At 39.1% G+C, this 27928-nt stretch overlaps 2 protein-coding genes across 2 annotated transcripts; one reads left to right on the top strand and one right to left on the bottom strand.

Moving 5' to 3' along the window:
• The first annotated feature begins 28 nt into the window (after nucleotides 1–28).
• slc49a3 (solute carrier family 49 member 3) lies at nucleotides 29–14861 on the top strand. The gene is made up of 10 exons (XM_047586053.1): nucleotides 29–467; nucleotides 4956–5114; nucleotides 5968–6193; nucleotides 9306–9382; nucleotides 10637–10774; nucleotides 11091–11207; nucleotides 11294–11446; nucleotides 11560–11717; nucleotides 11826–11929; nucleotides 12848–14861. Exons 1-10 carry the CDS (start codon nucleotides 318–320, stop codon nucleotides 13006–13008), a joined length of 1443 nt encoding a protein of 480 aa, XP_047442009.1. The 5' UTR covers nucleotides 29–317; the 3' UTR covers nucleotides 13009–14861.
• A 1049-nt stretch (nucleotides 14862–15910) lies between these two features.
• LOC125008473 (nuclear cap-binding protein subunit 1) lies at nucleotides 15911–27909 on the bottom strand. The gene is made up of 23 exons (XM_047585745.1): nucleotides 27707–27909; nucleotides 25915–26003; nucleotides 25584–25684; nucleotides 25143–25299; nucleotides 24949–25056; nucleotides 24206–24327; nucleotides 24023–24092; nucleotides 23019–23234; nucleotides 22842–22939; nucleotides 22697–22760; nucleotides 22486–22596; nucleotides 22050–22114; nucleotides 21881–21943; nucleotides 21596–21670; nucleotides 21305–21408; nucleotides 21097–21219; nucleotides 20414–20516; nucleotides 19503–19596; nucleotides 18682–18785; nucleotides 18462–18579; nucleotides 18232–18372; nucleotides 16812–16925; nucleotides 15911–16500 (listed from the first exon to the last, which is right to left on the bottom strand). The coding sequence occupies exons 1-23, from the start codon at nucleotides 27738–27740 to the stop codon at nucleotides 16387–16389; spliced, it is 2388 nt and encodes a 795-aa protein (XP_047441701.1). The 5' UTR covers nucleotides 27741–27909; the 3' UTR covers nucleotides 15911–16386.
• Nucleotides 27910–27928: the final 19 nt, after the last annotated feature.

Here is a 27928-nt window from a genome sequence, read left to right as displayed (position 1 = left end):
CGCAGCAGAGGATCTTTGTACAGTCCAGTTCAATGACGGACTCCTGATTGTAAATCGGTGTTTGGAGATTTTTTCCTCTAGACATTCAGCTGCTTTCTGGGAGATAAAATGGCATTGCAGCCTCTCAGAAGATAAAAGCCACGGATTAACAGCTTGTTTTTTTTTTTTTTTTTTTAATGGATATATACACCAGCTTCTTTACAATATGTTTAGGGTGGGACAACAATGTCAACTTTACTCGGATAGTTTAGGTTAGATAACGTTGCTGACGCGGCTTGTCCGGTAAAAACCTAATAATACCACCACTAATATTAATCATGGAAACTAGCGGCGACATTCAGACCGTCTCCAGTGCGGTTTCGAGAGGAGCAAACCCTGAACTGAAGAAGCTGCTTTCCTTCAAAACCTACAAGAGGAGGTGGTTTGTGCTGCTGGTGTTGTGTTTGCTGAACTGCTCCAACGGAACGGTGAGTTTCTGACACTCAATGACTTCATTTGGGGTCGAGTTGTGTGGGAAAATTACATATTTCTGTGGCCGGGCACTGCGCGAAAAAAGAGATTTAGGAGAAACCTCGTATTTATTTACGTTTTAAGTATGTATGGAAGCGAAACAGTGGAGGAAAAAAAAAAAGGGATGAAAGGTATTCCCGAGGTGGGCGTGGCTTCTATACCCGGAAGTGTCGCCCCAATTTGATTCCAGTTTATATTTAAGTTATTTATGTAGAAGTAGGCGTGGCTTCCATACCCGGAAGTGCTCACCTTTTTTAGTTCATAACTAGCCATTTCCCTAACGAAATACATAAATCATATTTACGTGTATGTAGATGTGGGCGTGGCTTCTGTATCTGAAAATGTTGCCCGTGTTTCAGTTTATATCTGAGCAATTTCTTTAATTAAAAACAAAAAAAATCGTATTTATGTGTGTCGAAGTGGGCGGGGCTTCAGTGCCTGAAAGTATATATCCCATTTCAGTTTATATCATTGGCTGTTTATATTTAAGCAATTTATTTAATTTCAATAAAAATCGTATTTATGTATGTAGACGTGGGCGTGGCTTCTGTACCCGGAAGTGTTCCCCCATTCCAGTTTATATTTAAGGAATTTCCTCAATTAAAAACATGTGTCGGAGTGGGCGTGGCTTCTGTACCAGGAAATGTTTTGCCCCCACATTCTTCTGACGTAGTTCCAGGTTAAATTAAAGCATATTTCTTGTATGTAATGAGTTTTCACAAACAAAAATACTGTCATTGGTTTCAGAGTTGTACTTGAAACAGAAGGTTGAACAAGTATCTAAGGAAGTGAAATCCTGAGATAAAAAATGTTTGTTGTCACGAAGTGGGCTTGTTTTTCCCTCCACATTCTACTGATTTTGTTGCAACGTCTTTTGCTCAACAACTCTAGGGAGATTTCTAAGGACAATGCTGGAAATGACGTGTATTTAAAAAAATAAATAAATCGGTCTGAGGATTTTATGAATCATGATCTTTCCGATTGGAAAATAAAGTCAGCCCTAATATAAACACACAGCCATGGACCTGGACAAATCTCTCATCATATATCTGACTTATCAAATGAACATGTCATTGTTAATTCTGCTTATTGATCCGGTTCTTAATGGAAAATGCTTCCTATAAAATTACAGTCAAAGTCACTAAAGTGAATGTCTGTGTTGACTGCACTGTGAAAATGAACCAAAACAAAACGCACAGTTGTAATAGTTTATATATAATTTTAAAGCTTATTGATAATAAATGTGTCTACTGTGACTCTGCTTCCCAAGGTAAACTCACATTAAATGAATCATACTTAATATGTTACATTCCTGCCTCATTTAAACCTTAAATTTCTTCAGCAAACAGTAGCTACAACTTCTCACTTTAATTGACAATTAGTTGTGCACATTTTTCAAACAGCAAACAGCAGCTGTGGATGTGAACAGTGTCAGTAGGTGTTTGTGTAACCGGGTACGTTTCCCCAGAGATGCGATGAGTCTTTGTAAAAGCAGAATAGTCCTGGAGGCAAGTGTGCCGGTCTGAACCATGCAAGAAGAGCCCCCTCCCTCACCTTTCTCCAGCTCCCACGGGGATCTTCTTCTTCTCTATGGGGGCTATTGTTCACCGGGGTGGGGGGGTTGTGTGGTGGACTGGTGTTCTCCCTCACAAAGGAAGCTCAGCTGGTCGGGAGGCGTTCATGACGATTTTATTTCAGAGGAATGAAAGTAAATTCTTGACGTTGGAAGACAGCAAATCGTGTCCGTTCCCATCTCGGCTTTCACAGACTAAATTTCAGGCTGAACTGTTTTATCACATTTTGGCAAAACTTTGTTTATTTCTGTCGCTGCAAGGTTTCATACTCTTCATCACACTCGACTGAAATGACATATTTTAAAATAAATCTTCCTCCCAAGGTACTTTTTATTGTTTTTCCTGTCTGAAAAAATAACTTTTATTTTCAAACTAAGAAAGCAACTATTCAGTAGTTTAATTTATTTATTCCTCTTCACATCAATATTTTATCAGAATGACAGTTTTTAAAACCCAATAGGACGTTTAAAACACAACAGTTTATTGTCTCACTTTGACAAAGAAAAGCTTTCAGAAACCTGGAGAAAATTTTACGCATGAGTAAAAGGATGAATTGATGCTCAGAAATGTGAAAACATGTGACCGCTTGCGGCTTATTTGAATGAAATTACTTTAAAATGAGACTATTTTACATGCAATTCATCAGATTTCTCTTGTTTTGTATTAAAAAATACATATATATATATAAATCTTCATTTCCTTCAGTTGCTGTGGATGCACCAAATTTGTTTTTAGGTGTTTTTTGTTTCAGAAAAATACGAAACCAGAGACACGTCGGGTTTGTGATGAAACATTAGTGCGACGTTTCAAACTGTAACACGCGTCCTGCTCTGAGCGTCGACCCGAACCTGTCAAACAACAAAAGGAGGAATGTGTGAAGAAGTGAAACGCCTCAGTAGTGCTGCTCTCCATGGGGGGACAGGACTGGCATTGTGTGTCCAGATCAGATCAGATCCGTTCAGATCAGCTGACCGGCTTTGCAGGCGCATGGTTTTTATTCATTGTTGAGAAAACGGAGAACGGTGCTGGTTCTGCCTCTGTGCTGCAGAACTATACCCACCTATAAAAATATTTTTCTCCAGTGAGGAATAAAAACCTCCCCGATTGTGTTGTGAACATTTTTTTCAAATTAAGAGCAGAAAGACATAACCTAAGATTTGTGATATACAGAAGTTATGTTGTTCTATGTCAATATAATGTAAAATGATTGAAGATTATGAGGAAAGTAAATAGAGTTCGAAGGGACAAGATTCGATTTGTTTTTCCTTTATGTGTTTATTTGACTTTTGTATTTTTCTGTACAGATTCAGATGGATTAATTATACACTAAATCCTTTTCTGCTCAGTGGTTGAGATGTTATATTATGTGCTGAATAATGAAAAGTGAAAATAATAATAAAAAAATGAAAGTTAGTATGAACCCTTTTAGCAGAATTAACTTCTTGAAGGCGTTTTACATTATTGCCACTAGTTTTTATTCACTCAGTTGTGCAGTAACAAGGGTTTTCTAGTCAGGATGTTCAGCTTTTAATCATTTATTTTACGTATTTTACTCATTTCTGTTTCCATTGATGAGGTGAAGCTTTTACCGTCTTAAGATACTTTAAACTACAGAATACAGGCAGATGTTTTGATCGTAAACCAAGTATTGGATCTGCAAAATAAGGGCTCAAGCAAAGAAAAGTCATCCTGGCTGGATGTGTGAATGTGTTTTAATTTAACTGAAAAGTGTTAATACTTTCTCCAAGTCAGAAAACTGACCATATACCACATGCTGCTGACAGAAAAACTGTTTAACTTGGATGTTTTGAAGCTCAACCAGTGATCAGGAGAGTCCTTAAAATATCTATAAAGCTTTCTCCATGTTAAAAAATGTCCTATTGTAACCTTACTCAGCTGAATGAGGTATAAAAATGGTGAAAGTGGTGTCATGTGAGAGCAGAAGGAAATAAATCCCATGAATAATTCTCACGTGAGCCGAGCCAAGTCTCGTCATCTGCTTCCTTTTTACCAGCGGCTCCAGGTCATAAGACGCCGAAGACGTATATATATATGATAATCAAAGTGCAATCGGTTCGATCAGATCAAGAAAAGATGATGAAACTATTACCATTAACGATTTATCCACATGCAAGAAATTTGCAGATAAACATAAACGTTGCAATAAAGTTTTGTTTATTTTCACACTTTAAATTGCTGCTAGGATCAATGATTATTTGTATTACTCTTATGTTTAAGTATTTTTCCTGACTCGTGTAGGTCTTTATGCATGCTAAGACTATGTTTCGTAGTTTATACGCAAGGTTTAAACATTATTTCTGTTGTGTCTGACAAACGAGCATTTTATAAACATATAAACCTTCATTTTTACCTTATGCAATTTTCCAGTCATTTCTTATGAGTTTTATAACTTTATTTGTCCCACAGTGGGGAAACAACAGCACCCGAAAGAATAGAAAAATAACAAGAGTAAAGAGTGTAGGCAATAAAAGATAAATAATAAAATAAAATAGAATAAAACCATACAAGTGTTGGCATATATACAAAAAATATTGAGCTGCACAGATGGAGCAGAAGTAACTGTATTATAAGGTTGAACATAGTAAATAGTAGATATAATAAAAATTACAGTAAAGTGGACATCTATGAACGATAAGTTTAAAAAGATAAAAACTATATATTAAAAAAATCATCAAATCAACATCCAGAATGATCGTCCAGTTGAATTACCACCTTCTGGTTCTGTTTCAACATAAATTGATCAATATTAGCCTTGAAGCTAAGTTTTCACCAGTGTACCTAATGTTTTGGCAGGAGTAGCCCCCTACGTAGTCTGAGATCCTCTGTTGATGAAACTCTGTCTGTGTCCAGCTATGGCTCACCTTCGCACCAGTGGCCGACCAGTCCGCCCAGTACCTGCAGGTGACTCTGGAGGACATCAACTGGCTGTCGGTGGTCTACATGGTGGTGGCCATACCGCTCAGCTTCGTCACCACCTGGATGCTGGACACGCTGGGGCTACGCATCACGGTACAGTTTTTTAAAATTAGTCCCTCTTTTTTTTATTAGGAGATCCTGCTACAAACTGTGGAGTTAAAGACTGAATAGGATGCGTTAAAACTATTAGAGTTATAACTATTTAACCTCCTGAGATCCAAGCTTTTACTTTTTACTTAATTTCTACGAGGTATTTGGGATCAGTAGACGTATAAAAACTAAGAGGAAGTAGTAGTTTTTGAAAAAAAAAACAAAAAAAACAATGTCCTCGTATGTGGACACTGGGATTATTTCATTATTTATATCATAATAAAGTTACCAATAAAGTTACCAATATGTAACAAAATATCCCAACATACACGAGTGCTCGCTTATTGGCAAAAATTGCTAATTTGTTAAATTGTCGAGTCAAATCAAACTTAATGAGCATAAACAAATAAGTCTTAACCTTTGCTACCACTAGATGGCAGAATAAAGCGTCCACTAATGAGGACAGTGGGTTTAAATCAGGGGTCTTCAATGTTTTTCAAGCCAAGGACCCAAAAACTGATGGAGAGATTAAGTAGGGACCCCCCCCCCACCTACTATATGTGTTCTACATTAAAGTGCTGTGTAATTTAAAGACATTTAATTAAAAAATATATATAAAAAAAAAAGTCTAATCAACCAAAGATTTTGCGACCCCTCCTGCAGTACCTCCGCGGAGCCCCTAGGGGTTGAAGACCTTATAGTTTAAATGAAGCAGAACAAGCTGCAATAAAACCTAAAACTAAACATCCCCGTATGAGGACGCAGGGTCTCAGGAGGCTAAAGAATAAGAAAGAAAGTGTTGTGATGGCATCAACAGTATATAACCTTTGACCCTCCTGCCGTCTTCCTCTTACAGCTGATCTTGGGCTCCTGGCTGAACATGTTCGGAGCGGCGCTGCGCCTCATCGGCGCCCTCCCCTCCGTCACCAGCCTCCATCCCTCCCAGAGGTTCGCGGTGGTGATGTGCGGTCAGACTTTCTGCGCTCTGGCTCAGCCGCTCATGATCTTCGCCCCCACCAAGCTGGCGGCGCTGTGGTTCCCCGACCATCAGCGCGCCACGGCCAACATGATCGCATCCATGTGTGAGGGCTTCACTTCTAACGTTTAACATTTACTCAACTCTTATTATATCGGTATAAAAGCTGAGTTTCTAAATTTAAACAAACAAGTTTATTTAGAAATTTCACAGTAAAACTTTAAAAAGAGGCACAAACGTGATTATTATTTATTCTGTGGAGCCAAGTAAACAATAAACTGTATATTCATACATATAATTATGACAGTTAAAGAGTACAGTTCTATTTTGTTTGGACAACAATCGAGCTCTATAGCTCAGAGAAATAAGATAAATCGGTCTTTGGAAAGTTTGAAAATCACCAAAAGTACCTTTGAAATTTGAGATTTAAATTCTAATTTTTGCACTTTCAGAAATGGGAGATGCTGCCAAAGATTTATTTTTTTAAATTATTTATTACAAATGTTAAAATGTCACAAAATTGTTAAAGCGATAAAAGGAAAACACACACAAGAGCAGATTTATAATTTGTCACGTTTATTTGAACATTAAACAACTTAAAATGGAGGAAACTGGACTTTTTTTAATGAGAATTAGTTCCGTTAAATCATAAATCATCATATGATACAAAATAAACTTACCTCTACATGCAAGTATCTATCCATTAAGTTTTTACAGGAAAATTTACCCAAAGTAAATTGATTGTTGTTCATGAACATTCATGGTCTTCGTCTCTTTTTAAAGCCAAGACTCTGAAGTTTCTATCACAAAAGTTAGAATCACTCTAAGTTGTTTTGTTCTTGAGGAATCACAGTTAAAAAAAAAAATAAGAAGTTGTGTTTTATGATTTGAAAAAATGTGCATAATGACTTTTATCAGTGAAATCAGAAGAAAATTACACATTAGATGCAGCATTTACTCAGTTTGTTTTAGTTTTATTATTTTTTTTAATTTCATTCATTGATTAAAACAAAACAATTCAATATAAACACAAACGTTCCCAAAACTGAATGAAAGGGATCAGAGAGAAGAAGAAGAATCTGATATAATCTTCCCCTTTAGCCCAAGAATCAACTTACAAAGAACTTCAATTAAAAAACAACAACAATAAGAAACACAGTAATGATAACGAAATAAAATGAAATAAAAAAAGGCCAACACTGACTGTCATGTTTCCCTTTTAGTTCCCAAGATTCAATTCCATCATACAAACAAAACAAAAGTACCAAAGCTCTGGCACGACCCAAATACGACCCACATACGACCCAAATACGACCCACATACGACCCAAATACGACCCACATACGACCCATATACGACCCAAATACGACCCATATACGACCCATATACGACCTATATATGACCGAGCAGAACGTTAAAGGGTTAAATGCTTAAGACATTTGTTAATTATGCCTTAATTATAGCTACTTGTTTGCCTTTTAGATATATCAGTGTCTTTTGATGTGATGGTGGACTCTATTTAACCAAACTAAACAAAGACGTGGGAGGGAAATGGACCCAAATGTGTGACGCACACAAGAGTTCAGTTTAGTGAGGCTTAAAAAATGACGGTAAGAAAAAGCGCTGCAGAGTGAAGCACAGTTACAACACAGGAAAACAATCAGGGGAAGAAGATTAACGGACAAAGGCCGAGGCAGAGGGATGATGTGCTGGACACAGATGACATTTTTCAGTTATTATTTTTGTGTTCTTTGGGCTTTTGTAATAGTGGAACTCTTATTTGAAATCGTGGATAAACAACAATGATTAAACGAAGGCCTAGTCACACATGATGAAAGTAGAATCCCACCAAAACTTAATGCAAAATATGTTTTATTTAAACATTTGAACAACAACATGTTGACATAAATTTAAAAGCATGAATTCTACACTCTTGCCACTTTATTAGGTACACCTGTTCAATTGCTTGTTAACACAAACAGCTACTCAGCCAATCACATGGCTGCAGTTCAGTGCACTTAGTCATGTAGAGAAGATCAAGACAAGTTCAAACCGAGCATCAGACGGGCTTCAGTCTGAGTGTTTCACAAACTGCTGATCTACCACATCATAGATGTGCAGCCAACAAATCTTCAGCAACTGTGTGATGTTATCATGTCAATATGGACTAAAATCTCTGAGGAATGTTTCCAACACCTTGTTGAAAGTCAAGAATTAAGGCAGTTCTGAAGGCAAAAGGGGTCCAACCTTTTACTAGCGAGGTACCTAATAACTTAACCCTAAACTAACTTCACAGTGGGTTCTGAATAACGTTCTGACCTGGAGATAGGAAATTACAACATTTGAGTAAGACTGGAACGCACCGTTGGTCAAAAACGCCTGCCTCTCAATGTGCTCAGAAATGACATTAATCCTCTGTTTGGGTCGATATTAATCTGAGAGGGATAAACTCCACCAGCCCTGGTGTTGTCTGTGAACATGGTGAGAACTAATGAGGAAGTAAAACACAGGTGAAACCAACTAGGGAGGAAGGAACACAGACGGGAAGTAAACAGGTAAAGGAGCCGTTTTCAAAATATAACGGCAAACAAGGACGAGCAAACAGAACAAAATGGGTTCAAAAGTCTGTCTGTCACACATTAAAATGATTTTATTGGGCCGGCAGATCCACACAAAAACTTTCAGCTGCAACAAAAATAAATAAATAAATGTTTCGAGAGTTTAGATTTTAATCAGGAACATAACCTGAAACTCACACTTCTCTGTAACTCATCTGTAACAATAATAGGATCCTGTTCCATTTTCTTAGACATAAAACTGCTTCTTAAGCACAGTTTAATTATGACATTAAATAATATTTATATAATTCATTAGTGCTCGTGTCTCCTGTCACGTTAAAACAGGAACTGGGTCGACACCTGCAGGGAAGCAGTGCTTTTATTTTGGCATCTCAGCAAACGCTAACGTGGACACAAAAATACATTACAAATACAAAACAAACATTTAATCAAAATTTAATTTAAATTTAATCAAACAGTGAGATTTTTTATGTTTAAAGAAAAGCTCTCAGAAAACACGAAGCTAATGGAGGAGGAGGGAGTTCGCAGAGAATGAGATTTCGGGTGAAAAAGGGGAACAGGAAGTGATACAACGCTGATTCTTAATTTAGGATTGAAACCAGAATAACCTTCAATTACACTTCTCTTTTCCCTCCTCAGCGAATCCCCTGGGTATCCTTCTCGCTAACATCATCTCTCCTCTGATTGCTCAAACATCTCGTGAAATCCCAACGCTGGTGAGTTGAGCTGAGTTGCAGCTTCAGAGCTGATTCATCACGTTCAATTCTGACCAACTTAGAAAACCAGAGCTCGACACAAGAAACGCAAGCAAACAAAACGGCAAAAAGATTCAGGCTCTTCTTGTTTTTTTTTTTTCATCCTCGTCTCATCTGAACAATTGAATACACAAATATGACAACTTAGCCTCCTAGCTAATAGTAGCTCTTGATAATGTTCCAGGTAAGAGAAGCACTTCCCAGCCTCCCAGCTAATAGTAACTCCTTGTAGCCTCCCAGCTAATAGTAACTCCTTGTAGACTACCCAGCTAATAAGTAGCTCCTCCTAGCCTCTTAGCTAATGGTAGCTCTTAGTAATATCTCAGCCAACAGTAGCTCTTCTTAGCCTCTCAGCTAATAGTAGCTCTTCATAGCCTGTCAGCTAATAGTAACTCTTCATAGCCTCTCAGCCAACAGTAGCTCTTCTTAGCCTCTCAGCTAATAGTAGCTCTTCATAGCTTCCTAGCTAATAGTAGCTCTTCTTAGCCTCCCAGCTAATAGTAGCTCTTCTTAGCCTCCCAGCTAATATGTAGCTTCTCCTAACCCCTTAGCTAATGGTAGTGCTTCCTAGCTTCCCAGCTAATAGTAGCTGCTCTTAGCCTCCCAGCTAATAAGTAGCTCCTCCTACCCTCTTAGCTAATGGTAGCACTTCCCAGCCTCCCAGCTAATAGTAACTCTTCATAGCATCTCAGCCAACAGTAGCTCTTCATAGCCTCTTAGCTAATAGTAGTGCTCCCCAGCCTCCCAGCTAATAGCAGCTCTTCATAGCCTCCTAGCTAATAGTAACTTTGTTGTTGTTCTCTCGTCTTCGTGATGCATGACTTCACGTCACTATATGAAAATCTGTTGTGGAAATCTTATTGTATGTTTGCAGCAGCAGACTGGAGGCAGATGAGATGTTTTTTACTGCTGTCTATGCAAAAGATTTTCTTGAGCAAACATAGATATAAAAGACGGTGTTATTGAATCAGGAGATGTATGCATTGGTTGGATAAAAATTAGGAAAATATAAAGTCTAAAAACACACTGTGATGGTTTAGATTCAGCAGATTTATCCAGGGAATTGTGGGATTGTAGTTAATAACAGAAAACCTCTGTGGCTCTGGTCAACCCACCTGCTAATGATGCTAACGATGCTGTAACGATGCTGTCTTTGATCTAAGGTCTTAACACTCATTTATCACCACATTACACATCTTTCTCCTCCTCTTCCAGCTGCTTGCCTACACGATCCCGTCATGTGTCATCTGTTTCCTAGCAACGGTGGGGATACGGAGCAGCGCGCCCCCGACGCCGCCGTCGGCCAGCGCCGAGTCCTCGGCCTCGGAGCCGTTCGTCCAGGGCCTCAAACTGGTAACTGGGAAAACTCCACCAACGTGGAGCTGCTTCAGAAACATCTGACTCCTGGAGTTTCACTTTCAGGGATTCAGTTTCAGCTTGTTGTTGTTGTTTAGGGAGAACATGCAAACTGTGTTAAACAAGTAAAATAATCTTTTAAACTGAAATAACTGCACTTCCTTTAGCTTTTTTTGGCTCCATACATTCTTTTGTCGTCTATGCAACCTGGTGGTGGCGATTACCTGAAACTACTTAACTGTGGAAGTCAAAAGAAAACCTTGTTGATTGCTGCAGTCAGATGTTTATTCCTGTTCTGTTTCCTGCTTGTTAGTTACTGAGGAACAAAGCCTACGTCATCCTGCTGCTGTGCTTGGGCTCAGGCATGGCCGTCTTCACCTGCTTCTCCACGCTGCTGGAGCAGATCCTGTGTGTGCAGGGATACACCAACGTGAGTACCAATGAAACCAATGAACCGATGGAGTCCGCGTTCTTAGAAACACTTGAGTGAACTTGTAAAAAATCTGACCCGTGCAGGACTTCGCCGGCCTGTGCGGTGCCCTCTTCATCGTGTTCGGGATCGTCGGCGCCGGTGCTCTGGGTTTCTACGTGGACAAGACCAAGAAGTTCATCGAAGTCACAAAGATCAACCTGAGCTTCACTGCTTTGGCGTGCATCGCCTTCTCCGTGGTGAGAACACATCATCATTTAGTACCATATGCATGTCTTTATATATATGTACATTATCAATATTAAGCTATTCAAATATTCATTCTATCCTCCCCCTCCTCCCTCCCTCTCAGGTGTCTCTGATGCGAGGCCAGAAAGCCGCCGTGGCCGTCGTCTGCTCGCTCTTTGGCTTCTTCGGTTTCTCCATCTACCCGGTGGCCATGGAGCTGTCGGTGGAGTGTTCGTATCCGGTGGGAGAAGCAACGTCGGCCGGACTCATCTTCGTCTCGGGGTATTACAGATAGCTTCACTTATCTATTTATCACGTTTAAGTTCAGTTTCTCTAGCCACACCCAGGCCTGATTTCTGCCCATGGATTTCATGTGTTTTCTTCTTCCAGACAGGTTCAGTCGCTCCTCTACATCGTCCTCCTCCAGGCTTTAACCAAACCTTTGGCCGACTCCCCTCTGTCCACCTGTGGAGACGCCGTCTTGAGCTGGAGAGGTAGGTCCACTGGTGGAGGTGGAGGTGGAGGTGGAGGTGGGACGCCCTGTTTGGTTTCTTCACGCTTAAAAAGCTTAAAACACTAAAAATAACACAACGTCTGGACACTGAAAGTCGAACCGTCTTCACGGGGAAGTAACAGATTTTGTTTTACAAGAAGAATGTGACTTAAAATTGTTCAGAATAAGTCACTCAAAACCAAAACATCAAAAGAAAACAAGAAAAACGTGCTAAAGAATCATAAAATGATCCCAGTTTATCAGAATAATCGCTGATTTATTTATTTATTTATTTACTGTATCTTCTTATAAAGTGTAGCTATGAGTAAGAAAATACACCAAATCACTACAAGGAAATACGTCGATAACAAGAAAATAATGCTTGAAAATGACTAAAATAATCGTCATAGTGTTTATTAGTCACCAGAATATCAGATTAGTTTCCTATCGCTTCACTTTTTAATTAACTGACTGTGAGAATAAACCGTTAATGTCTTTTTTTTTTAATTGTTCCCCCATTAAAATATACGCTCTTAATCCTATTTTTACAACATATTTTCATTTAAATACAGATAAATCTGAACATGGATGATGCTGTGGATGAAAAGGAAACAAAAAAAAACGTATGAATATGAACAAAATATAATAGTTTCACCCCAAACTTAGAAAAAGCTTCTACCCACAAGTGTTTAGAGTCTGTTAAACTCTATTAATCTTATTTAATAGTGTTAATTTATTCCATCTGGCACCAGTTGCTCTGTCACTTCTATTGTCTCGTCATCTTTTTTATTGTTGTGTCTTTTTAATTCTTTAATTCTGTGTATCTTTGTATGGTGTCCTTTGAGTGCCAAGAAAGATGCCTTCAAATAAAACGTGTAATAATGATTATTCTTAAGCTGCTGTGTCCTCTGGTCCTCAGTGCCCATGATGGTGATGGCCGGTATCTGCTGCCTGTTCTGCTGCTGCTTCGTCATCTTCTTCCACACCAACTACCGGCGCCTGGAGGCCGAGGAGCAGGCGACGTACGGCGTCAAACGAGGCCGCGACGGCAGCGAGAGCCCTCAGAGCGTGGAGACGTGAGGACGCGTCCACGGCGACGACGCTGTGTTTCATACGAAGGAAACGCGTTTTACAGCCACAGAAACTGAGAATACAATAATCATATGTATTTAAATAATTATGGCATTCTTTATATATATGTATATATTGTTAAATGTCATGTAGGTACGAGCTGCTGCTCTCACTCATCCTGATTTTATCCTGGAGGGAGGAAAAGGAATCGGTTCCTTGAACGCAGCATCCAGGTACTCAGCTGTTATCAGGGAACGAGAAAGTTCTCCAACCAATCAGAGACATTTACTTAGAAACTAATTCTACTAATTCAAGTTGCTGACGGCAATAAGTGAGATTTCTACAGTATATATATATAAAAAAAAGTCACCTGTGGATCTGGTGGCATTTATTATCTAAAAAGCAAAACTATTTCTCATCGAGAAAAGTCATAAATTATACTTTATAACACGATTTCTTTCGTAGACCAGTGATTTATCAAAGTGCTGCACATGTTTTTATTGTGTTCTTGACCAAATGTCTGCAGCGTTGACACGACGAAAACCCTCGGTTAGCGGAGGAAATGTGCAGCAGTGGTTTTGGTTGCAGTTTCTGCTCATTTTCACGGTTTGCTGTGCAGATAAAAAAAACCCTAATCTGGTTTCAGGACGTATTTTAACAACGTCTGTCCTGCTTTTCAGAATCACTTTCACAACACTTTTTTTAATCCTTCAAGGAAATGGTTTAAACTGTAGATAGTATATCCACCTCTGGGTTCTGGGCCCCTTTTAACGTCTTTGTATCAGTATAGAAAATAAAAAACAGATAGCACTACATTCATTTCTGTAACTGCTTGTCCTCTGGAGGCGGGTTCACATTCACATTCACACCTACGACCAATTTAGAGCCACTAACGAGCCTAATGAGCCTAACGAGCGTGTCTTTGGAGGGCGGGAAGAAGCCGGAGTATCCGGAGAAGAACCGACGCAGACACAGGGAGAACATGAAAACTCATATTAATTAATGATAGTCACGTTATTTATAGTGTCACATGATTTAGTTTAATTTTAATTCCTTACTTTTACATAAACAAACTCTAAGTCGGTTGTTTTTCATTTTGTTTAGAAGGTGAAACTCCTTGTTTCTTTTTTAGCACTGAATTTGAAACCAAACCAAAACGCCTGAGCTCCTTCCTCACTGTGACGTTCTGCTGCTCTTAAAAGACGAGCGCTGTTTGGTACCGTTGAGCCTCTTTCAGTATCACAGGTCGTCGCAGGAGCCAGGTTTGACCCGTTGAGTCGTAGAGTCACTGATCCACGTGGTTAAAGTGCTTATTTTTGAGAATCATCTGGTTCCAGAGCAACTTTCTTCCACGTGATCCTGCAGGTTGTTTGTTTACGTGGTTATAAAAACCACTCAGCTGACCGGGTTCAGGCGTTTAAGAAGAATAACTGAGGTACTGTTCTTTAACTGCTCAGGTAAAACACACAAATTTAATATCTTCAAACTGCATCATATGTTGTTTTTTAAGTTTTAACTGTTTTCTGTACTGGAAAAAAATAACACTGGTTATTTCTGCTCGTCTCTCTGGACTCAAACCACTGTAATCGTACGAACACAGGTCAAATAATAGAACGTTTTTCAGGAGCTAAATGATCTGGATAAAAAAACAAGATTTGTTTCTGGTTTGTTGTAACGAACAGAAAAACAAAAACATTCCTTAAAGCTGCTCCAGTCTTGTGTATTTGATCCAGATGATCTGAAGGATGAGACGGTTCTGGCTTTATGTGCAATAAAAGGGAAGAAACCGAGAAAATAAAATAATCATGTTTGTTGCCATGTTTTTACTGACACTTTTTAAGACATTAAATCATCTCATTTAATTCTCTGTGTATTTGTCTTTTATTGTAATTTTTGTCCATTTGTGCCCAATTGTCGTCTTTATTTGGCTGTGTTAGTGCATGTGGCACAATTTTTTTGTAACAAAGAACAGGTCTAATAGGTCAACAGAACAAAAAAATGAAAAAAAAAAATTACCACCCTCTTGCAGACAAAAATGTCAAAAAAAAAATGCTATAAAAAATGAGAATTTATTTTATCTTTTTTTTCTGCATAAATCTCTTGAAACCACTTCAGCAGTTTACATTTACCCTTTAAATGCCAGTTGTATCACTTAAAGTCACTTTTTTTTTTACGAAAAAAAAAATGCTATTTTGCATAAAACTAATATCGGGCGACTAGGGCAATTTTTTTTTCAGATCAGTCTTGGATGTGACCTAAATTGTCTAAAATACTGACTTGATTGCATTGTTAGTTTTTGTGTAGAATCACATTTAAAATAAACTATTTAAATTTACTACCTCTTGTAACCTCAGCGGAGGAAAATGTCCCATTTACTTCCATTATAACTACATTTTTTAATTTCTCAGTCATGACACAATAAAATCATTCATTCTGCAACATTAGAGTTTTATTTAAAATAAGACACGTCCTCATTAATCATTATTTAATCTGCAGCTTTTTAAACTTTCTTTTTATTCAGGTGTGATTCTAATCCTGAAGCTCAAACCTGTTTTTGTGACATTTTATCAGGTTTATTTTTTGTCAGGAAAATCCAATAACTATGAAATAAACGATAAGAAATCTAATAAATGAGAGTTTTACGCTTTAAATCACATGTTCAGCTGCTAATAAGATATTTTATGAGTGAAATGAGTGAAATTTAATCGGTAATGTTGCTAGTTTTGTTTTAAAAATGTTAAAAAATCTGGACATATTTTACAGTTTATAGCTTCTCATCAGACTAAAAGGTTTTGTTGTTTCTGAGTCTTTTTCTTTCTCGTGAACCCGTCTCCACATTAAAACGCCTTCGTAACCCGTTAATCTGGACTCGGTTTCAAGAAAAATCAAGGAGGACACAGACGAGCAGGCGGAGGATAAAGACTCTGGAGGGTTTAATTACTTCCCAATTCCACGTAAAACAAATATAAAAAAGTAGATCGCTCTCTAGATTCAGTCAGTCGGTCAGGGCCGACCTCAAATCCCCTCTCTCCTATGAACAATTTCTTCTTCCAGCTGTTTGTACAGTTTTAAAAAGACCCATTCAGAAGAATAAGAGCGGGAGGTAAAAATGAAACAAATAATGATAAAAAAAAAAGAAAAAAATAATTCTACAGCAAATAAATGACATTTTTTTTTGAGTTCCTACTTGTAAAGACGTCCTCTTTAACGTTTACTGACACGAATGGCACCGAAAAAAAAAAAACACAAAACGGGTAAAGTTAAAATAAAAAGGAGGAGATTCTTGATGCAAGAGCTGGTTCTTTTCAGGTTCCTCTGATGAGGTTCTGTGACGTGGTTCTGTGACGTGGTTCTGTGACGCGGTTCTGTGACGCGGTCTCTCTGGTCTCAGAGCTGCAGGGCACAGAACTGCTGGTACACGGCCAGGATGTGGGGGTCGAGCTCGGCCGTGAACAGCAGGTTCTCCAGGGTTCCCATGTACTGCTGGATGGTGACGTGGTGCTGCAGGAGAACACAAACGGGTTTTAATCACATGATAAGCTTTTCTATCTGCAGCTCTTGTTTTTTTGATAAATGACTTTGAAAACTTTGCTGAAACGAGTTCTGCAACAAGTCTGAAAGTTTACAAAATATTTAGAAAGACAGATAGATATAGATAGAAGCTCCCTCTCATCAAAACCAAGACTCAAAGGAACCAGGTCCACCTCAGACAATTAGTCCGTCTGAGACAATGAGTCTCCTGCTGCTCTTTAACCACTGATAAAAAAAAAAAGGTGGAAACGTCTCAACAGGACAGAGTCAAATGTTTTTACCATGAGGAAAACCTGCTGCAGCCTCTCGATACAGTTCTTGTACCAGGACGTGCTGATGTCGACGCTTCCCGTCTCACATCGGACCAGATGCTCCGTCAACAACATGATGAAACGCTGAGGGACAGAGACAGGGACAGAGACAGGGACAGAGACAGGGACAGAGACAGGGACAGAGACAGAGACTTTTAAAGACGAGAACTGGGATTAAATGAGAAAGTTCAAATTCAGCAGTGATACGAAAAGACATGATTCAGCCAGTTACATTCATCAGCCCCTAATTTGTTCTTAGAATAATTTCTATCTGAATTAATTTGAGGGAAATGACACAGAGGCTGATTTAAAACATTAAAAGTAACAAAGTGTTTAATTTTTCTACAGATTTTTGACAAATTTCTGCCAAATCTGCTCTAGGAAGCTTGACCCTACAACACTAACGTCCCTCATAAATAAAAAAATATATTAAAGTACTTTTTATTTTATTTTCAACTATAAAATGTTATAAAATAAATAAATAGATAAAAATAAAATATCTCAGGGGGGTTCATATAAAATGTCTCTAAAATTGGGGAATCTTTAACAAATAGCTGCTTAAAAAATTAACATAATGGAGCTAGAACTTTGTATTTGAGTCCACGTGTTTAACCATGTTTAAGATAAAAATGACGAGTCAACTATAAAAATGTTTCAGACCAAATGAATTCCCTTGAAAATTACCATTAGCTCGCTCTGGTACCACAGAATAAATAATAAACTACCTCTAGTCTTAGAGAAGATACAGGATGATAAAAACCTGAGTTAAACATATCCTGAAAAATCCTGGGGCGGTAATTTAACACTGAACTGTAAAATTTACATCCTAACATTTAATATTAGTTATTATTTTTTCTATTTTTAGTCCTTTGTTTGCAGTTATGACACATTGTCTTAGCTCCATAAATTTACTCTCCATCTTTTTGATGAAAAACACCAGTTTAAATGATGTGTTCACGAAAACTCAGAAATTCCGCATTCCAACGTTACAAGTTAACTCGGACGGTAAAAAATAAGTTTGGTATATTTTCACCGTTTGCTGAACATTTAAATATGTGCAGCAGCATGTTTTTATTTTTATTTTTTCAATTTAATTTCTTAGTTTCACAACTAACAGCTCATTTTTCTCCCAAGTTGTCTTGAATGCAGCATCAGCTGCAGCTGGATCTCAACCAAGATTTCCAAGACCTTTTAAATCCTGTTTATTACTATTATCTAACATTAAACATCGGCTGAAAATCACTCAAACACGTGTCTGTAGATAAAACAGGAAACACTTCAACCTTTGACAACTCAGAGAGCAGCAACACAACAACAATCCTTCGGGTTAATTCACATGTGATTTGAGTTCTCGTCCCTCGTGTGCATCATTAATCAGTCGTTAAATCACCTGGAAGATGACGAGGAAGAGGTTTTTCTGTTCGCTCTGAGCCGACTCCACCTTCTCCTGCAGCCTCTCGATCTGCTCCTCCAGCTGCCCCTCCTCGTCCTCGCTGTTCTTGTCCATCTCCTCGTCGTCTCCGCTGTCCCTCTAATCGCACACGGATCGGCAGCGTTAACCAACGTTTTTTAATGTTTGATTTCGAACCTGATGAACGTTGACACGGAGGAGGAACTTACCCTCTTGTGCTGCTGCTTCTCCAGTTTGTCTTTGGCCTCCTCCAGCTCCTTCTGGATCTTCTGCACGTGCTTGTTCATCTTCCGGATGGTCGAGTGCAGAATCTCCCAGATGAAAAGTCTAGATGAGGGTTTTACAAGGTTTCAATCAGCACCACAGTTCCCACCTAAAAACTGAAATTATGAGTGTTTATTTCTTTGCTTTTATCTTCCTTTCCCTCACCTGGTGAACTCGTGAGCCATGTCCTGAGAGAAGAGCCAGTTGGCGACGGCAGCGCAGTCCACGATCTGGGTCCGGATCATTTTGTCCACCAACACTGCAATCATCTGCAATGCAGTAAAGAGACTTATATTTATATCTATTTCTGGTTTCCTAATGAGCGGCGCCGTCTGGAGGCATCTCAAAGACACCACAATCTTAATTAATCATAACTTTAAGACTTGATGTAATAAAAACAGGGGAGTTTTATGATAATTATCCGTACGAAGACCAAAAACATGGAGGTCTATGGAGACTGACTCGTTTCTGGAGCCTCTAGTGGACATTTGAGGAACTGCAGTTAAAAATTTTCAGCCACTTGGTGAAACATTGACCAAACTTTCACCTATTATTGTGAAGACAAACGTTCAGACTGAGCCAAAACCACAGCCTGAACATAAATATGAACAACGTGTCTCCAATTCTTCCCTCCAGACTCAGTCACGGTTTCACTTAATTAACACTACGCTCTGGTCGGCCTCCAGCAACGTGGATTATACACTGTACTTATTTCTAAAAAATAGTTTTTACAACTTTACGGAGTGGGTTGTCATGGCAACTGGTGGTCGCAATTATCTCTCATCCTATAACAACCTAAAATGACAGAAACCGTCCTTAAAAAGAAATTATTTAACGTTATTTAACGTTTATTTTAGTGTTTTAAGTCCCATCCACTAACATGGAGGGGGTGGAGCTTATGACCCTATACTGCAGCCTCCGGCCACCAGGGGGAGCTCCACTTGCTACTTGCCGTCCATCTTTAAACGTTTTTTTTTGCTTCGTACCTGTGGGTGGTTCCTCCACACTTCATACACCACTTTGAGGATGTGCAGTTTCCCCTCGTCGCAGTCCGTCAGAGCCTTCAGGATCTCGTGGAACCTGCAAACAACGGTTTCTTTTTAGTTTTCATATTTGTGTACATGTAATTTATTTATTTTAGTTCTTATTAATGATTAATTTTATATCATTTATCCGCAGTTGCAGATTGTACGATGTATTTGTTTCATCTCATGCTACAAAGACAGTTATTAAATTTCAGTTTTTGTATTTTTACTGAGGGATTGGAGTTTAAAAAAAAAAAAACTGTAATAGATAATTCGTTATAATTATTTTTATGGCATTTAATCAGCTGTGAGCTAAAGCCTGAGTGGGTTTGAACTGGTTTGGACTGGATGGACAATAATCCACAAAAAGAAAAAGACAAAAATCACCTTCAGTTCCTTCACGTTCTATAATTAAAACCTGTTCGTCCCTTTCAAAGGCTCTTCTTTGCTGTTCTTATAAAATTAAAGCATCTGAGACCTGATTTAAGTCAGAGAGTATTGTGATAAATATACTTTTTCCTTTTAAGAGAAGAAGAGGACTAATTTATCTACTTCAAAAGGTGAACAGACGACAGAGAAAAAAAAGAGGTTAAAAGTTGTATGTGCACAACAAATTAAACCAGGAAAGTACGAAAACAAATAATTAAAATATAATTGGTCAATGCATCATGTGGTTTACAGTAAGTCACCGTCCTGTTGGGAGAAATTATGTGAAAAGAGGCTGCATTGCTCTTAGTTTTCACAAAATAAAAGTGATATTTCTCAAGTTTCGATTTTGTACGTTTCCACCTCATGGGAGCATAAACGTGTTTTAGCTTTAGATATTTGAGAGGTCTATTTAGATTTTGCACATTTCTATAGGCTAAACGTACTTTCCGAGGGCGCTGAAGGAGTGGCTGAAGGATTTGGCTGCCAGGTGGAGCAGAGTCTGTAGGAACACGTCGATCTTCAGAGGGTTGAAGCTCTCGCCTTCGTCTGGAGGAACAGGAAACAAACAAATAAATAAATAAGAAGAGAACAAAATCCTAAAAAGAGAGACTGCAAAGGAGGCGTCACCAGAGAGATTTCAGAAAACGAAGAGAAGTAAGAGAAAGCTGAAGTTGTGACAAGTTGTGCTGAGTGGCAAAAACATGGTGAAATGTATCAGTAAACACAGAGAGACGACGAAAATGTGGATTATCAGATCGAATTAAGGACGACTGGACTCAACAATGATCCATAGGAACTAGTGTGGATTTGAAAACTGGATTAGCCTCAGTTTCAGTGATTTAAGTTAGTTGTAGTTCATTTCAGTTATGATAAATGTAGCTAAATAAAATATGCTAACGCTAAGAGCTTTACTGTTACCATTAGCCATACAATACTGAAGGATGCGACCTCTTCCCCATTTTTTAATTCAATTTTATGATTCAAACTAATGCTGCTAATCTCCATGTTCAACTATGACTTCTTGCCTCTCAGTGGCCGTTACCATGGAGACTTTGCAGGCTGTGACATCACGTGTTCACCCTCTATTCTGCACAAAAAGGTTTTTAGGGTCAGACGGGAAACAAACCGTCGTCGTCTTCTTGGTTGGGGTTGGGGACGTCTTTGAGGATGGTGAGGATCTCCTCATTGGTCGCTCGGCTCTTGATGGCGTTTCCAACGGTGATGGAGACGGGGTAACCGGGTAACGAAGCTGAGGGGCACCAGAGGTTTAAACTTATATATGTTATACAAATACAGGACTAACAAATATGTTAATAATCATAAATAATTCTTACAGCCGCTCTCATCCAAGTATTTGTAAGAGAAGATGGGTTCAGCAGGAATGAGGGCTGAGAAGGTCGAAGGGACGATGTCCACTATCCTCTGATGGTACGAAAGTCTGAAAGTTTAATGAGGAATGACGTAAATATGGAAACATTAAAGCTTCTAAACTAGTTCTGGTTTCTCTAGACGACAACAAAGATCTGAAATCTTTATTTTTACAGACAGCACCTGTTCCATAGGACAGAACTGACACATTAAAGCTTTTTTAAGACTAAGATAAGAAAAATAAATCTTAAATATACCTCATGCACTTCTCCAGAACCTCCTTTACAAACTTGGGCTTGGGCTTATCCAGATCCACGGCCAAGCAGTCGGACCTGTTTGGTGATTTAAGATAAAAGCATCATTGTTTGGTTTGTTTTTTTCTTTAAATACAAGTTATTTCCTCTCGTTGGTTTTGAGAGAGACTTTTGCAGGACTAGTCTCATGATATCGTGCAGCGACCGGATTTAAACACTCAAAGACAAGATGTGAAACTAGAGATTTAATATCGTGGAAAAAAACAAAGCAGTTTTGCCATCACTCACCAGTCGTCCCAGCTCCACCGAAACTGGAAGTTGCTCAAATGGTGAGAAAACCAGTTGATTAGTCTGGAAGAGAAACGTTGAAATAAAAGGGAGATGGTTGAAGTTTAACAGCGGAGACAAGACTCTTGTTCTATAATTTTCCTATAATGTTAATATGCAGCGTCGTTACCTGTCTATGCAGGCGGTGTTCATGGTGTCCAGTCTCATGTAAAGCATCTCTGTGGCTTGAGCCAACTAACAGGAACACGTTAAAGAAAAGTATCAAACTTTCCTTCTGTTCGTTGAGCTTTAAACTTTAAAACACACATTAAATATCATCTGTGCATTAAACTACAACACGGTTTATTCCTTAGGTGGTGACAGTCGATGTGAGAAGATATTTCTGTACGAACTCCACACACAAAGAGCCCAGAGCTAAGGACAGCCATAACATTATGACCACTGACAAGAGAAGTAAATAACATTTACACTTAATATTCTGCTGGGAAACTTTTCTTCTGCAACTGTTTTGGAGGCACAAAGACCTAGACGCTCTTAGGAAGGTGGTCATAATGTTATGCATGACTGCTCGGAAACAAAACCCAGTAAAAAGCAATCAAGGATACGACTTGGGGCAACGAGCCGGGCTGCAGCTTGCAGAGCTCGATGAGCAGCGTGGTGTACATGACGTCGATGTGAGGCGGAGACGGGAGCTGGAACAACTCTCCAAATATCACCTGAAAGAAAACCACAGACACTCAGCTCAGTTTGTTAAAAAACAGGTTTGAATTAAGCCCAAAAAAAAAAAAAACAATAAGTCTGAACATGCACACATACCTCCACGATGTGGTAGTTGAGCGGGATTTTATTTTTCCCTGGGTAGCTGAGTAACTGGGCGGCGCTGTGAAGTGGAAAAGAATGAAGGTGAATTAACACATTTAGGTTTTTCTAAAGCGAAACTGCAGTCGGGCTCTTTACTGACCATGTTTTCCTCTCCTTCCAGTGAGTGTTAATGATACAGTGCAGGTTTTCTTCTATGACGAATCTCTCCACAGAATGGCTGCCGGGCATAACGGGTCCCTGAGGAAAACGAATGAATGAGCACAGATGACCCGGGGTGTTACAAGAAAAAAAAACTGCAACTAAATGAGCAACAAACCTCTGGAGCATCAGTGTAGTCAAACATGCGGAAGATGACCCGGGGCATGGGGTACTGGGCGTCGGGCATGTGTCCCGGTGGGGTGAAGGGGGGCAGGTTGTGCTGCAGGGCTTCGCAGAGGACGCTGTCGAAGGCGATGTACGGACGCAGGATGTGACGCTCCTGCCACCGGTCTTTCTTCAGCTTCTGGATCTGAGCCCAGAGACAGTCCAGGTACTAGAGAGGGAGAGCAGGGTGATAGTTTTGTCAGCATACACTCACATGCACGTCGATATTTATCCCAGTTTTTACAGAGAAACTTGAGACAATGCAGAAAATCTAATGAGTCAAATTGGACACTGCAAGTTAACTTGTAGCTGAATGCATGATGCAAGGAGTTAGGAATAGAGAAGAATGTTTCTTTTTGGTTTCTTTTTTCCTATAGTTCGTCAGTAGAGTGTTGCCTAACGTTACTCCTGTGAAGATACATGTTCTTTTAACTGCAAACATGACCACGTTTCCCCCATTTTAGCCTCACTCCACTGTGCTGTTGTTCATTTGTTGTCTTTCATTTATGTTATATAAATAAAGTTGGGTTGGATCGACACGACACGTACAGGTGCAGAGCAACATGCGTTTCTGTGGTGCTGCTTAATTATGCACGTTTGGTCCGTTTCCGCTGCAGTAGCTCTGCTCCGCTTCGAATGATAATATGAAAATATGAATCTGCTTTGAATGAGGATCCTTAAAATAAACGATAAACAAACAGGAAGTCTGATAGAAATCCGGTGAATTTTGAGAAGAAAACTTTTCAAGTTACAGGAGTAAAGTTAATGTGTGTGTGTCTCAGTCAGATAATAATAATAATAACAATAAAAACACATTTACTTTTCCATTATTTACAGAGTGGGCGTGCAGCAGGTAAACCCAGTGATGCTATGGTTAAAACACTGAGACATGAAATTTTTCATATCGTTACATCTCCTCTGCTCACATGTTGAGGCTGAGGGAAGGGAAACACTCACCTCCTCTTGTGGGTGGGGCTTCTCTGCAGTCCACACCTGCAGCATCGGGACGTGAGTCTTTACTCTCCTCCTGAAACGTGTGGAACGACATTGAGAAACACGTCATCTCCTCAGTGAAGCGCGTTAGTGGCAGCAGAGAGAATCAAGAGAAGTGGATATTTAGAAAGAAGGGGGGCATCTTACTTGAGGTAGCCCTCCACCTGGCTGAGGAGCCGGTCCATCTCCACGTCCTTCTTCTCGTAGAGCTCTTTACCGACCCAGGGCAGACAGGACAGGACAACGTACACAAACCAGTCCGACCGAACCTGAGGGCGCAAATCAGACCAGTTACAAAACCACGTGCAGGGTTTTTCTGCAGGTGAAATTTAAGACGCTTTTAAGACCATTATGGGTTAAATGTAAGATTTGCATGCAATATGCAAAATAAAGCCCAGAATTACTTCAAAATAACTAAATTTATTGTCATTCAACTATCGACTGAGGACATCGCTGGAGTGGGCTCCACTAATTAAGAGTTGACTGAACTAAATTAAGACATTTAATGCAAAATATGCTCGTATTTAAGACCTTTTAAGGCCTTAAATTGGGGTTATCGATTTTTAGACTTTAGGAGGAAACCCTGCTGGTGCTTCCCTTAATAAACATACAATATTTTTACATAAATTAAAAGTTAAATGCTTTAAGCTGAAGATATTCAGATATTTAATATATTTTTTACACCTGTGTAAATTCTATTTAACTTGACACACAAGAGTTACGTCGGGCCTGTTCAGTATTATTAATATGCCTATTTAAAAAAACATAAAATAAAAATAATCAACTTTTTATACAACAAACATGAGACCAAAGACAAATAAAAAAATAGCCTTTTCATACATTTTTCATGAGTGGAAAACAGAATTACTCCACGTTTAACCTCGACCTACCTGAGGCACATCTTCCTCCTGAGTAACACTGACGAAGTTTTCGAACATGGCCACCATAGACGGAGCGGCAATCACGTGGCAGTTGACCAAGTCGGAAAGAAAACGCACCTAATAAAAGAAACGTGTTAAAAAACTAAAATAACAACATACACTAGTGGTATATTGATTCTTGGTGAATATATAAAAAAAACTACCAAGTAAACGGCTTCATTGTACAAGTTGTTTTTCAGCGTCTCCTTGAGTTGCCTGATCATGGCCTCAACAAACTCGCCCCCAAAGTTGTAGTTCCTGGCATTGAGGAGGCCGACTAACGTTGTGTACACGGTCAGCTTTTCAGGAAGGAGGCGCGCACTGTCAACAGAAATAAGTTAAGGAATAAATAAAAGATAAATGACGGCACCGCTACACGTGTCCCTCAAACCAATGGTGCAATGTGGAACGAATGGCTGAAGGAAAATGGAAAAATCATTCAGCCCATTGAATTAAGGGATTTTTCAAACCCATTTTGGTGCCTGGACCTGGATTTTTTCTGCATGATTTTTCTATTTTCCTTCAAATAAATATATAAATTCAATAAGAACCTCCATCTAAAATAGTCATCACTAACCAAAGGCTGAGAACTGGTATAAACTTACACAGCACATAAGATGCGCAGGATTTTGTTTTTGTAGTTTGGTAGATCTGCCTCTAAAACGCCGGCGAGTCCCTCCAAGTTGCTCTCGAGGGACGAGGTACTCTGCAAGGAAATGAAAGCTATTTAGCATTTGCAGCATTTAAAGAAAGGTAAACATGGTTTATCTAGTTTGTTTTTTGTTGAAACTGAGTATTCTCCACTGCGGCAAACGCACCCAAACAGCTGTGATGTTTATCTTTAGAAGTAAAGGGATGGAGATGTGGGCTCAGGACCCATCTTCCTAGAGTTTAGGACCAAATATCCTCATGTAGCAAACATAAAAATGCCTTTACCTTTTCCCCCACGCGACATATCAGCGACTCTAGGCGGTCTTCGATCTCAATTGGCTCCGACGTCCTCCGCCTTTTGTGGGCTTGACCTCCTGGAAAAGCAAAAGGAAAACTCACATTCACACAACGATTTACACAAAAAATCTGTTTTCTTGTGATGAGATAATCTCCTCAACACGCGAGCAAAAAGACGCGTCATTCAAGTAGCTTCTCCATTTCTTAATGACCGGTGGAGGGATTAGATTTTTATTAAAAACATCTGTGCAGAAATCCCTCAACTAGAGCCTGTTAATGACCCAATACTCACATGCAGTTGGAGAAGTTTGTTTGGATTCTGTTTCTTCTTCCAAAAAAGAAGAAATAAAACAAGCAGAAACCAGGGCTACTTGACTTGGGACGTTTTTCCACTCGTCTAAGTAATTTCTTCTGGTAGGAATGAGTTTTAATCCCATTCTCTTTCCCCGCAGAAAGGTACTCTCATGACCGATTATTGGTCACAGACTCTAGTCTCAAGGCTTGAAACTGATTTCTCTGATTACAGGGAAGTATCTTGGCACCAACAGCCCCTGACCTTGCAAATGGAAAGATGTTGCTATTAAAAAGCTCACTCCCTACCAGTCGTTTAGAACTGAAAGAAGCTACAAGTCCAGCTGTCCTTGTTTCAGCTTGTCTTTTAGGATAAACTATAGCACAGACATACCATTATTAGACAGAAAGTACAGACACAAGGCATGAGACTAGGAGACAGACAGATGATAAGATAAGTGCTTTAAGTGACGTTTCAGTACAGTGCCCCTCTTCAGAGCGAGGTTTTCCAAACATACATGGCTTCCTACATGTTGTTGAGCCGCTTGTCCTTCAGTTGTAAGTCTCCCCATGCACTTAGCTGCCGTACCCTCCACCGCGTTGAACAGCTAGCCTGAAGCAACAGCTGCATTTTCTTTAGCCTTTTTAATAAAAATGCCAAAAGGCCAAACCAAAGCAGTGGAGTCGCAAAAAGGAAAGCAAAAATAAAACCCCATATAGTGTGGAAAGCCACTTTTATGTCCTCAGTTTATAGAAAAACGTCATAGGAATGTAGACAATATGAGCGATTATGCTCTCTGTTATGGCACTTTATACATTTTGAGTGAAACTTTTATATTAGTATATAAACTTTAGATAAGATAACATATATTATACATAGTACAATGCACAGTGAAATGTATTGTTGTACCTGCAGCCAGTAGTAAAAAGGTACTACAGAAGAAACAGTAATACAGCACACAAGATAAAAACAAATGTATAACTGAGAAAAATAAAATATAAACAAATTTGAGACGTAAACTTAAAAGAGGGGTAGGTCATATATACCTGAGCATTTATTATTTGTATTCTGCCATGCTTGTAACATATTTTGTTTTATTTTTAACACATCTTCTATGAGCACTATTTGCGTGCGTGCATTTCCTCAAAAGGCCTATTCTTTATATTATTTAAATGTATTTGGTTGCCGCCCCCATATTAACAACGCAGGTTATAGCTACGCTACCTCAAAGCTATGCCTGCAGCTAATGGTAAACGTACCGGTTAATTCTCCCCTTTAACCCTTTAAGTCCCTATGGTGTAGATATTCAAGGATATTTCTATTTATTGTTTAGATAAACTTAAACACTGCCTCTTAAAATCACATATAAACCAGCATGCAACAATGAACCAAAACACACACACACACAAAAACAGGCTAACGTCAGCTAGCCTCGGCTAGTTAGCCTAGCGTCTAATGCACACATGCACTCGGCGTCCACGGACTTACCGTCATTCTCGTCGCTGTGTCGTCTCCTGGACATGTTTAACTTTCACTCTCAATTACAAAAACACGCACACCGACGATAACAAATTTATAAGAAACAAAAACAACAACAAGTCGCTTAAACAAGCGTCTAGTTGGGTCATTCAGTCTGGCCGCAGAAAAATAATAGCGGTCGGATTCAAGTGATGCACATCCGGGTAAGGCTGGGGTCAACCGGAAGGTGCG

This window comes from Mugil cephalus, chromosome 5 (assembly GCF_022458985.1).
Source record: "Mugil cephalus isolate CIBA_MC_2020 chromosome 5, CIBA_Mcephalus_1.1, whole genome shotgun sequence".
Lineage (NCBI taxonomy): Eukaryota > Metazoa > Chordata > Actinopteri > Mugiliformes > Mugilidae > Mugil > Mugil cephalus.
Note: the sequence above shows the minus strand (reverse complement) of the source record. Positions and strands in the feature narration are given on the sequence as shown.